Genomic DNA, 13,816 nt, shown 5'->3' on the forward strand with positions numbered 1-13,816 from the left:
GGCTGCACTAGAAATCATTGATGCCCTGCACTATGTAATACATCAAGCAGGTGCGTCACAGACTATATGAAGGAAAGTCACATACTTATAGATATGCCCAACACTGAGAATACTAGCTGAACAGACTTTAAGTATTACTGTCCATGGTGCAGGAGCTGGTGAAGGGGTCAACTGTAAAGTCATCCAGCTAACTAACATACAGTAAAGTAGTCTACAAAGTTATTGTTAGGATCTGATGCAACTTTCAGCATTTGTATACTACTTCGTATTGGCAGCTCCTGCCTCCAGGACTTTTAGACTTATTACATTTAATGTATTATCTGCAGTACCTCTACTCACCAGAGGTGCTGGTAGTGTGCCTTTTCCCTTGTCATTCCTAGAGGCTAATCTGTTGCACCAATTATCTCCTGCACCTGGGTGTTTCCTATTTATACCTGCCTCTCTCCCTCTCCTGTGCTGGTCATTGTTGTTTTGTTGCTATTCCCTATGGTTGTGTTTTCCTGCCTCTCCTGTACTCTGGGACTTTTCGCTCTAAATACACAGCCTATTAAACAAATAATCAAAAGTAACAAACGGGTACACACATGAACACTCACAATATTCTTTTTCCAGAACTCACCACTCTCTTGCTCTCTCCAGTACTCTAACTCCTGCAACCCCTATCAACTCAAATAAGGAATTAGACAGGCTTTTATAGTACCGGTAAGGTAAAAATCGTGAGAGTTTACAATGTTAAACTTGCAACCAATTAGAAATGAATATTGCTTTGTAAATCGCCTTTTGAACACTAAAATTTGAGGGTTTCATTGTTTTGTTAAAACCACTGCACATCTCTAGACAACAACAGCGATTTCAATAAATACATATGGCGGCTTGGCGCATAAAATTCCCAGTGATTTCAAGCTATTTGGAGCGATTTCATATCACTGACAAAATCGCAGTTTCATACATTTTGCCCTAGGAGACAATGCAGGGTAATTTTATTAGTTCGCTAATAAAGAAGTGAGAACTTTCTGTAAGACGAGCAATTCAGCGCGTCCCTGACTGAGTCCAAGACTCAAATGTCTTTGGGTGAAGGCCTGAACGGAAGGATGTATTATCCCAAATAGACAGGGGAGGGCTTGCAAAGCTCAAGACTCAGCTCAGCAGCCTATTTTAAAGGACAAAGAGTTCTGATGTCCCATTGACCCAGCCCAATATAGCCCTTTATGGGATCGGCCCTGCTTGCCCCTGCAAATAAACATAATAATTGGCGAGATAGAGGATGAAAACTTATACCCAAGTTCCATAATTTTAATGAAAACCTGAGTGTTGGGAAGGAATTGATGATGAATGGTCTGGAGGATTTTAGCCCCGAATAAAAGAAACAGTGGTGAGGTGAATCTTAGTTTATATGTCTTCACAGGGGAAGGGGGGTTGGGGGGGGGGGGGCAAAGTTTGCTGCAATCTGCACCAAGTGAGCAGTCAGATAGTAAAGTTTAGTGTCTGGGATTTCATTGCTTCCATTTTTGGTAGACTTCTAAATGACTTGTTTAACCCCTGCATGTTTCCTTTTTCATTAGGGATGTGCACCGGCCACTTTTGGTGTCTCGTGTTTTGTGTTTTGGATTTGGATATGCTTGAGGTTTTGCGTTTGGATTTGTTTCGCAAAACACCTGACGAAAGGTTTTGGTTCGGATTTAAGGTTTTGGATTCGGATTTATTTTGAAAAAAACATAAAAAGTTTTAAAATCAAGTTTTTTGGTTTATTTTCACTCCTACGCTATTATTAACCTCAATAACATTCAATAACAATCATTTCCACTAATTCCCAGTCTATTCTGCAGAATCAGTAAACTTTGTAATATTACAGTACCAATGGACTTATACTGCAGGATTGTTTTTGGATATATTTTTTTTTTTTTTTTTTTTATAACTTTTTTTAAAAATTTTCGTACTGTGCTATGCTGTACTTTTCCCCAGCACAGCACGAGATATAGCAGGACAGAGGACCACCTAACGCAACCTCCCTCTACCCTAATCAATGCCCGAGTGAAGATGGCGGCGGCTAGCGGGGAATTTATAGAATACGAGTATCGCGAGAAACGACAGCGGAATTATGACTCGGATCTGTCTCGGATCCGGCTCGGATCGGCAACGTTCGGGTGGGCTCGGATTTCAGATATCCGAGCCCGCTCATCTCTATTTTTCATATGAATTTAGAGAATGCATTTTGGATACCTACAAACACAAACACAGGATATGCGACCACCACTGGTATAATAATTCCTTACGTATGTGCATTTTGACAGCAATTATTTATTTGATCATTACAGATTTCTGCATAGGGTCGGGGAGGGGGGGGGGAGGGGGTTGTGGTAGCAAAGACACTTAAGTAATTTTATTTTTTTATGTTTAGTTTTTTTAGGCAACTGCAGCAGGGAGATTTATTTTATCTGTCTTCGGTATATGTAGCATCATAGATTCAGATTTAGTGCAGTTAATTTTATAGCCAGAGATATTGTCGTATTCGTCTTTGGTTTTCTAAAGATTAGGATGGGAAATTTGCGAAGGAGGATGCCATATGTGAATAAGGATATTAATCGTGTACATAACGGACCTGATTCCTCAAGGTACGAGTTTGCCGATTTTGAGCGTGTCATATGCAAAATCACTCTGAGCATGCCCAGAACCGGACCATACGCCAGTAAACGCAGCCCGGTCCATTCCGTCTTCTAGCTCAAAGGACACTTACTACAGCCTACAATTTTGGGGAGTGAACAAGGCAGGAAGAGGTGTTTGACTGTAGTCCATGTACAGTAAGGGCGTGCCAAACTCAAATGCACGCAGCCACTTCTGAACCAAACTCTGGGCATCGCAAAGTTACTTGTTTTTCTGCCGTATCTTTTAATCCAGCTACAGGGCTAGTGTAAGTCATGATCAGTAGTGATGACAGTCTCATATGCATGCTATAACATGTGTTTGCAATCAGGAGCAACCGTAAAAATGTATTTTGCTTTTTTTACTGTGTTGTCAGCGCTTATCCTTAACAATGCCTATCTGTGTGTATCTAGGAAAATGACAACATAAGGTATTGGTTTATTTTTTGATCCAAACACTTAAGCCTGCATCCAAGCGTCATTGTATGCAAGTCCTATACTGACATATATGCTTCAAACACCAAATGCAGTTAAAAGCAGATGCACTCTTTTCCCAGGTATATGGGCTCGATCGAACAAGGGCTGTCTTGTGGGCCACACCCGAAAGAGACTTAAATTGGCTTGATAGATAGTTGCTAAGACAACATTAGGCAATATTTTGAGACAAAACCAGAGAAGAAATAATCCTGTGTTTAGTTAACCACATATGTATACAAAACAAAAAGAGAACTAATCAGTGCACGTATCTTCAGGTCCGTTCCTTATTGTATTCGGAAGTATGCAGAGTCAATTTCCGTGCGTTTTTAAACAAATACACGTTGCCCTCAGTATGACTGTCCTGATGACTCAGGCCCAGTATCTCTACAACTATTTACTGATGGAATATATTTGTTGAAGCATTTATATACCCAGCTTATTGTATCAGATCCCCTCTCGCTTAAATAATAACCAAGTGGAAACACCAACCTTATTCAATAAACCAAATAGAGGAACTTTGGAATATCACCATATAATTTGTTCATCGATTTCAGACAATATACTTAATTAAGTGAAAGATTAAAGAAATTGGAAAGAATTCAGATATTATAGACTGAGTTGGACCGATGGCACAGAATTAAACACAGTTCGTGATAGCTGTAGACATTTCTTTGAGAAGAAAACTGTCATTTATCAACACCTCAGTAACTACAGCAGTCCGCTGGGGTAAGATTCTAAGTTAGACTTCATTCTAAACCTAAGCTCAGATTCCTTGTTCCAGTCTGCGTATGAGAAATCTCCACAAAGCCATGGACATGATAACTGAGCTTTCCTCGATTTTGCCATTTTATGGACACGCAAAACTAAATGTCAGGCTCAATATACTTGCAAATGCATGCCCTGAAGGGTGGACAACCACATTGGCTGAAGCCACCGTCATGTCCCAAGCGTCCACAAAGCCGACATTGATCCCCTGGAAAACGTCTCTCAGAATAAGATACTGAATGTAACCGTGGAAGTCGCCTTGCATTTCCACTGGAGAAAAAAGTTCTCTGGTGTTTTCTGACTTGATGATGACCTTGGTGTCGGGGCTCCTGAGGAACAATCGTTCTACAGCTCTACGGATGTTGAGAGCTCGTTTAATAAAAATCTTAAGGGGAAACTGTCTGAAGTGCTGTCCCATTGTAATGACAAAGATAGTGTCCTTTCCCCCACCTCGCTGGTCAATCTGACGACTCGTATACATGTCTTCCTTGAAGTAGTAGAACGAGGGATGTTCTAACGGAAATCCATGTCTCTTATACGAGACATAAATATCTTTCTCCGTGTTCATAGCTTCCAGTGCCATAGCCCAATTTGACCATCCACCTTCGTGGTAACGAAAATACTTCACTACTGTTGGGGATAAGCAGGTTAGTGAAGGATAATATGATAGTAACACAAAGTTATCTAATAAAACTGTATTAAAGTTGACTTGCTACTAATAATAACAATTTCTGTTTCTATGGCCTACAAAACGCAGTTTCCACATCGTTCTCTGTTCCCAAATGTCTGATAATAACTTTTCTGCCCATCAACTTAATTACTTACACCCTCTTTTGTTTCCTTCAATACTAAAATAACTTTCTGAAATATGCTAAAAAAAAAGTCTGGGACGTTTGATTCTGAGTAAAGGGCCTTTTGTGGACCATACATATAGGTGTTTTTAAAATGAGAGCTACCTTACCACGAGGTACCCCAAGTAAGGAGTCTCATTGTTTAGAGTTAGGACCACCCTATTAGCAGAAGCGCTTTGACAGGGCGGGTGGCTTTCCATACATTTGCAAATGTATGCAACTGAGATTTCTGCATTTTTATGTACAAATAGAAATATCAGCTCTTTTGCTGGTTATAGCAGTGTGCTGGGGGATTTTTCTCTGTGTGTTTCCTTTCTGGATTACCCCACCCTATCAAGCAACTGCTATGAGCCTATAAATTGATTGAGCAACTTCCACTTGTATATTAATGGTACATACTCACAGGTAATGATCAACAAGAATAGAACTGTAGAATTCAGGAAGTATGAAGTTTATTGCTAAATAGCTTATTTTTCTGTAGGGGAAAAACTCTGCACTTGCACCCTTACAAATCTCCAACCATCATCAGAGAACAACTGTTTGTTTGCTTTGTAAACGCTTGTAATTAGGCTCTTATTTTCGCTTTGTCAGTATCTGTGTTATCCCCAGAAAACGGAGTAAGGCGCAAATGGGAAGGATAAGAATAAAAGGATAGCTTAGTACCAAACAATGCCTGGGTAAGAAACCTTCAAATAGACAACATACCCGGAAGTCAGTCAGTTAACCTGACCGTTATACGAGTAGGAGCCTGACAACGCGTTTAAAGAAACCTTTACATGTACCGATCTGCTTACAGAATGTAAGTGGATTTTATTTTGTCTTTAAATAAACGTTTTATTGGATTACTATACTATTGGGGAATCGATGTTTGTCTTCTTTTCTTCCATATACACGAGACATTCGGGGGAAGATAAAGATATAAAGAAGACACACCTGATGACAATTGCGGATTACATCAATATAGTGTTGTGTTTTGGACAATTGGATTCATTACATTGACATTGTGACTATTATTATTTTATCATTGTATTTTATTGTGCATTTTAATATTTTATATATTTTTACTTTTATTATTTTTTTGCTTTGTTTTGGTTTTGTTTTATGGCTATTTGAAGGTTTCTTACCCAGGCATTGTTTGGTACTAAGCTATCCTTTTATTCTTATCCTTCCCATTTGGGCCTTACTCCGTTTCTGTGTTTATCTTTTGTTATTGGGGATATTGAGTAGGAATTTCCCAGGAATTTAGGCTGCATTCCCCATCCTATCCCCGATCTTATAGGAGCGCAGGAGAAACCTGCCAAATATATCTGTGTTATCCCGCTTACGCCCATATAGTACGGTGCTGTGGAGTATATTACTAGACACACCACATAAGGGATAAATTCTATGGAGAATAGAGGGGTGACACAAACTCCTATCATAAGCAGATGAATGGGATCATGTACGTAAGTGATTAAAACCTATACGTACATTAATTGTGACTCCTGTAGTTAATTAACCACTTTACTATATATATCTGAATAGATTTTTAGGTTATATCCACAAGTTTTGTTCATAGTAGTATTTACTTTGGCATCTAACATTGCTGTGGAATATGCTAACTCAAACAATTAATTATAATATTGTTTAAAATTCATATGAATGTTGTCAACTACAATCCATGCAGGTTAAGTCAAATAAATCTTACTTTTAATGCCCTCGGTGAAGTGCATCATATACTGGCGTAACGTCGAGTCTCCGATAAGGAAGAGGTTCTTCCCCTGCAGACATTTAGTGAAGTCCTCCCCAATCGTATAGACCGTCATGTTGCAGTAAAGAGGGTTCCAGATATCATTGAAAAAATATCCACTTGGAAAGGGAGAGTCCATCCCTGTCTGACACTTGGGCTTTGGGGTTATTGTTGAGTCTGGAAAAGCAAAATAAGGTTATATCAGATAGAGGATAAGTAAAATTTGTCAAGTGAGTGTGCACCAGATACTTGTAATGCAGTGAATGGCTGTTAGTCTATGTTAGGTTGTATAAAACTACAGGGATAAGCTTGAATATGACCTGTTAATTGCTCACATTGAACAGCGCACTGAACCAATCTTTCTGATAATGCAGCTTATCAGCTCATTTGGAGCTAGTGACAGGACTGAGACACTGGAGCAACATTTTCAAAACTGTTCCATAGAATATTCGCCTTATTACACATTTGCACAAGATTCTCCGCCAGTATTTCATCTTAAAAGTTCCATGGGATATGATTTTTGTTCTGCCCGGACTCCTCTCATACTTAACCATATACTTGCCGACTTTGCAAATCTCGGGGGATCTCTATCCCGAGGGGTCTAGGAAGAAGCGGGTGACAGGGTTTAGAAGGAAGCGTGGTGACGCTATTGTGTCACTGTAGCTCCGTCCCTGCTAGGAAATGCAGTAATTCACATTAATTTAAAGAAGGGGGTGGGGCATAATGACACAAAATCCTGTCATTAAGCTCCGCCTCCATCACACCCGGGAGGGCTCTCCGAAACTCGGGAGCTTCCCGGAAATTTTGGGAGAGTAGGCAAGTATGCTTTACCACAACTCCACCACAAAGCAGAATGAGTGACAAAGACATCACCCCAGCTATATTTATGGACTAAAAATGAGGCAAGAAGCGAAATTTACAGTACAGAGCAAAAGTGGATCTCAGAGCTTGTATCACCAGAACTTTACACCTTTGCAAACTGCCTGTTCAGGCATACAGATCAATTGTCTCAAAATTCTGCTACTCACCTCTAGTAGACCCCTGTTTCATGCATATGCATGAGGATATTAAGAGAGCTAAAGAAAATTTACAGTACTTGAAGTGAGTTTGTGACCTAAGTAATAAAAGAAAAAAGTGGCTATTTTTCAGTGATGTCGCAAAGATATTTGTTTAAAGATTGAACTAGTCTATATTTTAGTAAAAATGTTTGTGTGCTATTTAAAAATATCAAATTAGCTATCGCTTGCAGGTAAGTGACTGTATCACATTTCAATACCCTCAGTTCTATCAAACATCCACAAGTTTGATTGGTCAATTCCTGTGTGTCTCCCTCTGTAAGAACTGTTCCCTGAATTTCTGGTTTCGATTAGTGCTGAGCAGTAGTGCACGCATGGCCAGTTATAGAATTTGACAAGCTTGTTCTTGGCTCCTGTTTCCTGACCTGTTTTGTTCCTGTCCCTGTAACAAATCCTGTATCTTGACCTGTTTGTTTCTGTCCCTGCATTGGTTCCTGTTTCAACAATTATTTGTATCCTGATTTCTGGACAACACCATACAGTTTTGCCGGTTCTGGTTATGCTCATTATGGACATCAGGCCTGGTTGCTTCATTCAGTTTGTTTCCTTCTGGCATTGCTTCTGTTGTATACTTCAGCTCTGCATCAACTCTGAAACCTCAAACATGGACTGCAGTAAGTATTCCTTGCTCTCCAGTTATTATTGGACTCTGTGAACATTTGCATCAAGCCTTGTTACAAGAGATATTGCTTTCTACCTTGCATTGCGTTACTTTACATCAGAAATATCTCAATGTGTTTTAGGTCATGTTTTGCATTACTTTAGACTAGAGATGAGCGCACTCGGATTTATGAAATCCGAGCCCACCCGAACGTTGCCGATCCGAGTCGGATCCGAGACAGATCCGGGTATTGGCGCCAAATTCAAATCTGAAACTGAGGCTCTGACTCATAACCCGTTGTCGGATCTCGCGATACTCGGATCCTATAAATTCCCCGCTAGTCGCCGCCATCTTCACTCGGGCATTGATCAGGGTAGAGGGAGGGTGTGTTAGGTGGTCCTCTATCCTGCTATATCTCGTGCTGTTCAGTTAAGTTCTGTGCTGTTCAGTTAAGTTCTGTGCTGTGCTGTGCTGTGCTGTGCTGTGCTGTGCTCAGTCCAGTGGTGCTGTGTCCTGTGCTCTGTCCTTCTGAGGTCAGTGGTGCTGCTGGGTCCTGCGCTGTGTCCTGTTCAGTCCAGTGGTGCTGTGTCCTGTGCTCTGTGCTTCTAAGGGCATAGTTATTTCCCCATTATTCCCAAGTTTTTAAAAAATAAAAAAAAAGTTATAAAAAAATTAAAATAAAAATTTTTTAAAAAAAATAATTATAACCAAATTTGCAAAGCCAATCCAGCAGTATATAAGCCCATTGGTACTGCAATATTACCAAGTTCACACATTCAGCAGTAAAAGTCCAGTGGTACTGCTATTACAAAGTTCACTGATTCAGCAGTGTATAAGTTCAGTGGTACGGCTATTACAAAGTTCACTGATTCAGCAGTGTATAAGTCCGGTGGTACTGCTATTACACAGTTCCCTGATTCAGCAGTGTATAAGTCCAGTGGTACTGCTATTACAAAGTTCACTGATTCAGCAGTATAAGTCCAGTGCTACTCTCCTGTGCCGCATATAATTTTTAAAGGCTTTGCCGAGTGTGTGTGGCTTAGGGGTACGCTCTCTTGTGCTACATATAATGGAAAACCAAAATTTGGAGGATAAAGTAGGGAAAGATCAAGACCCACTTCCTCCTAATGCTGAAGCTGCTGCCACTAGTCATGACATAGACGATGAAATGCCATCAACGTCGTCTGGCAAGCCCGATGCCCAATCTCCTAGTACAGGGCATGTAAAATCCAAAAAGCCCAAGTTCTCAAAAAATAGCAAAAAGAGAAACTTAAAATCATCTGAGGAGAAACGTAAAGTTGGCAATATGCCATTTACGACACGTAGTGGCAAGGAACGGCTTAGGCCCTGGCCCGTGTTCATGACTAGTGGTCCAACTTCACCCAAGGATCTAAGCCCTCCTCCCCCCCCTACAAAAAATTTAAGAGAGTTATGCTGTCAGCAACAACAACAAAACAGCAAAGAACTCTGCCTTCTAAACAGATGACATCACAAATCCCCAAGGCGAGTCCAAGGGTGTTGTTGGTTGTGAACCCTGACCTTCCCATCACTGTATGGGAAGAGGTGACTCCATCCAGCATTTGCAGCACGCCCTCTGCATATGCTGGAAGGATCACCCACAGTCCGGTTACAGATTTGGCTAATGAAGGTGTGAATGTTGTACACCGGGAGGAGGATATTGATGTAGCTGGCGCTGAGGAGGATGTTGATGATTATGATGCAGACAGATACCAAATTGCCTTTCTCAATTTCTATTTATATTCTAGATTATATAACGGCTGAAAAGTTTTCTGTTTTACTCCTAGTGGAGAGGGGATCTGATGCAGACAGATACCAAACTGCCTTTGTCCATTTCTTTGTATATTTGAATTTCTAGTTCTACAGTCTATGCAGGCTGCTTTATTTATATTCAACTACAAGTGTAGGGCGGGGGGGGGGGGGGGCATAGATAGCCACCAAAGTAACGTGGTCCATTTAATTTCACTTTCTAGCTCCACAGTCTGTGCAGCCTGCTTTTTTTATCTTCAAAGTATTTATATTTACAAGCCTTGCAATCTAAATTAACTAGAGGTAGTGACGTGGTAGAACTCCAAAAGGCAGTTTGGAAGCCCCTGTACAAACTGGCTTTATTTTTTAACTGAGTTGTCCCCCCTCCAGTGTGTACTCGGAAAGAGTTTTTAGTGCAGCGGGGAACCTGGTCAGTGAGCGGCGAAGGAGGTTGCTTCCTCAAAACGTTGAAATAATGATGTTTATAAAAATGAATAATCAATTCCTCAATGAAGTACAGCACTGCCCTCCAGATACTACAGAGGGACCTGTGGTTGTGGAGTCCAGCGGGGACGAATTGATAATGTGTGATGAGGAGGAAGTACACACTGTAGGGGGAGAGGAATCAGAGGTTGAGGATGAGGACGACATCTTGCCTCAGTAGAGCCTGTTTAGTCTGTACATGGAGAGATGAATAGCTTTTTTGGTGTGGGGGCCCAAACAAACCAATCATTTCAGCCAAAGTTGTTTGGTAGGCCCTGTCGCTGAAATGATTGGTTTGTTAAAGTGTGCATGTCCTATTTCAACAACATAAGGGTGGGTGTGAGGGCCCAAGGACAATTCCATCTTGGAACTTTTTTTTTTGCATTATGTGACCAATCAACAGTCGTTTGCCATGTTCAAAAAGTAAAACCAAATTTAAACAAATTCAAGAAATTAAACCAAAAGTAAAATGCCCTGTCATAATTTAAAACAAGAGGTATTGACGTGCTCTGACTAAAACTACTGTATTGTTGTTTATATTTTATAAACACTACACTTGAAAGCTTGAGTCTTTTCTTATTATATATATTGTGGTGACCCACTCCTCTACGCAGTCCAGATACATTTATTGCTGTGAATCATACAAGTTCAGGGTTTTTAATATATATTGTGGTGACCCACTCCTCTACGCAGTCCAGGGACATTTATTGGTGCGAATCATACAAGTTCAGGGTTTTTAATATATATTGTGGTGACCCACTCCTCTACGCAGTCCAGGTACATTTATTGGTGCGAATCATACAAGTTGATGGTTATCTTATTATATATATTGTGGTGACCCACTCCTCTACGCAGTCCAGATACATTTATTGGTGCCAATCATACAAGTTCAGGGTTTTTAATATATATTGTGGTGACCCACTCCTCTACGCAGTCCAGGTACATTTATTGGTGCGAATCATACAAGTTGATGGTTATCTTATTATATATATTGTGGTGACCCACTCCTCTACGCAGTCCAGATACATTTATTGGTGCGAATCATACAAGTTCAGGGTTTTTAATATATATTGTGGTGACCCACTCCTCTACGCAGTCCAGGTATTTTATTCGGTGCGATTTATACCAGTTGATGGTTTTCTTATTATATTGTGGGGACCCACTCCTCTACGCAGTCCAGAAAGATACCTCGTTGCAACGTTTTGGACTAATAACTATATTTTGAGGTGTTCAGAATACACTGTAAATTAGTGGAAATGCTTGTTATTGAATGTTATTGAGGTTAATAATAGCGTAGGAGTGAAAATAAGCCCAAAAACTTGATTTTTAAACTTTTTATTTTTTTTTTAAAAAAAAAATCCGAATCCAAAACCTTAAATCCGAACCGAGACCTTTCGTCAAGTGTTTTGCGAGACAAATCCGAACCCCAAAAATAATGAAAATCCGGATCCAAAACACAAAACACGAGACCTCAAAAGTCGCCGGTGCACATCCCTACTTTAGACATTTATATTCCAGCATGAATCCTGTGTTGCCTTGTCCCTCATCATGATACCAGCATCATTTCTAAAATTGTGTTTATTTCCTGTCTGCTTTTTATCTCTTGAATAATAAACTCCATATTGTTACATTGATCTTCACAATACTTCTGTTAACCAATGCAGAACCAGTCTTCACTAGCAGAATTCCAGCCATTTCATATAAATCTGTTCATTAAAATGACTTTTATACAATGCACTAACAAAAACAGAAAAAGGTATAACTTACTGTCACATCTGGTAACTGTGATGGCCTCAAACGTTTGGGGAATTTCAACAGCAATATTCGAACTTTTAAACAAATCAGAAAAAAGATTTAATTGTGCAAATAATATAAAATATATGTTACATAATATAAAGAATAGGGAATTCATTGATTGTGAAATTATGTCAGTACTTTGCTAATGCAAAGATAGACTATTTCCTAGCCTGTATAGCTTCAAATGGTCATTGAAAGCCCACCTGTTTAGAAAAGCCTACCAACCCCCCACATAACCATCTCACCATGTAGTATTCCTAACTCTCTTCCATCCTCCATATCTCCCACACTTGTCCTCAGATCCCTTTACATTGGCTCACCCCGATGTGTCAACAGTTTGTCTGCCCTTTCACAGTAAGCTTCAGGAAAAACTTGTTGCTACCCAATTCAAGAGTATCTTCAATCTTCTGTCATTCTTCCAACAGGGTTTCTGCAAAGGCCATAATACCACCACCGCCCTCTGTTGATAACTACACTTCCGTAGATTCAGGCTTCCTTACATGGACTATTTTTATTGATTTAACACCTTTCTTATTGATAAACTCATCTCGGCAGGCTTTCCTACAGAAGTAACAGATAGGAAACAGACTGCAATAGACTAATTTTCAACTCTGCAACATACAACTTCCCTTCATTCTGGAGTGCTCCTGGGATCAATACTTGTGAGTATATTTATCATAGATCGAAAAGCAACCAATATGGATGATGAAAAGAGGTGATTTCACTGCTATAGGGTCTCGCTGTATATATATTAATTACTGCAATAGCCCCACTGGAAATAAGAATCACTGGATTTGGCAGGAGATAAGCTTATTTAAGAACAGTAGAACGACATGTTAGACCAGCAGACTGTGACCAGAATACTCTTTAATAGTGAACTGTTAAAGTATTGTTGAGCATATTCATTATGTCAACTTGACATTTGTAAAAACTTTAAACCCTGATAAATAATGGCTTCTGACATATTTATCTGATACAACGCAATCAAAGTCTACATTGATGTGACAACCACTCAAAGTAATTAAACTTAATTACTGTTCTGGTACTTTCAGAGTAGACCATTAATATTACTACTTATTTCTGAACATAAGGATGGTAATTTCACAATCTATATAATATTCGTTAGGGGCATGGTATAGGTGTCATGTTAATAACTGGCACATGAATACTTATGTTTCTAACTGAGATGATCAAAGACTAGCCATCTATAAACTACAATTCTGATTTGTAGATTCATTCTAATCCAATTTCATCTTCATTTTGTAATTGGAACAATTAAAAACTAGTAATTATACATACAAGACAGCTTGGTATTCTTTTAACATCCCCACACAACATTACATTTTCAATATTTAGGTATTTTAATAATGATATGGTAGTAATACATTTTAAAAATGTTATTAAAATTTGTGTTATGATTTACAGTTGGACATAACTGCATTTGCATTGCGTAATTATGCGTCACTTGTGATTTTGTTGCACTGCCCATATGCAAGATGGGAGCCAATATTCTGAGTTGCACATAAATAACCTTTGTAGACCTTGCACTTCAAGAGGTGAATCAAAGGTGTTCAAATAAGGGTGTGAAAATGCAAGTTAAACACGCCCCATTGAGGTGTATCTATGAACTA

General features: G+C 39.5%; 2 protein-coding genes across 4 annotated transcripts in view; both read right to left on the reverse strand.

Annotated features, from left to right (window-relative positions):
- Positions 1-13,816, reverse strand: part of LOC142097386 (NXPE family member 4-like) — a 175,505-nt gene that overhangs the window by 99,301 nt on the left and 62,388 nt on the right. The window lies entirely within an intron of this gene.
- LOC142098470 (NXPE family member 4-like) overlaps positions 3,900-13,816 on the reverse strand; it is a 38,569-nt gene continuing 28,652 nt past the window's right edge. The window contains exons 5-7 of the mRNA XM_075181316.1: positions 12,156-12,217; positions 6,420-6,638; positions 3,900-4,511 (exon numbers count right to left, since the gene is read on the reverse strand). Of these exons, the coding sequence (XP_075037417.1) occupies positions 3,964-4,511; positions 6,420-6,638; positions 12,156-12,217 (829 nt within the window). The 3' untranslated portion in view covers positions 3,900-3,963. The remainder of the gene's footprint in view (positions 4,512-6,419; positions 6,639-12,155; positions 12,218-13,816) is intronic.

This window comes from Mixophyes fleayi, chromosome 7 (assembly GCF_038048845.1).
Source record: "Mixophyes fleayi isolate aMixFle1 chromosome 7, aMixFle1.hap1, whole genome shotgun sequence".
Lineage (NCBI taxonomy): Eukaryota > Metazoa > Chordata > Amphibia > Anura > Limnodynastidae > Mixophyes > Mixophyes fleayi.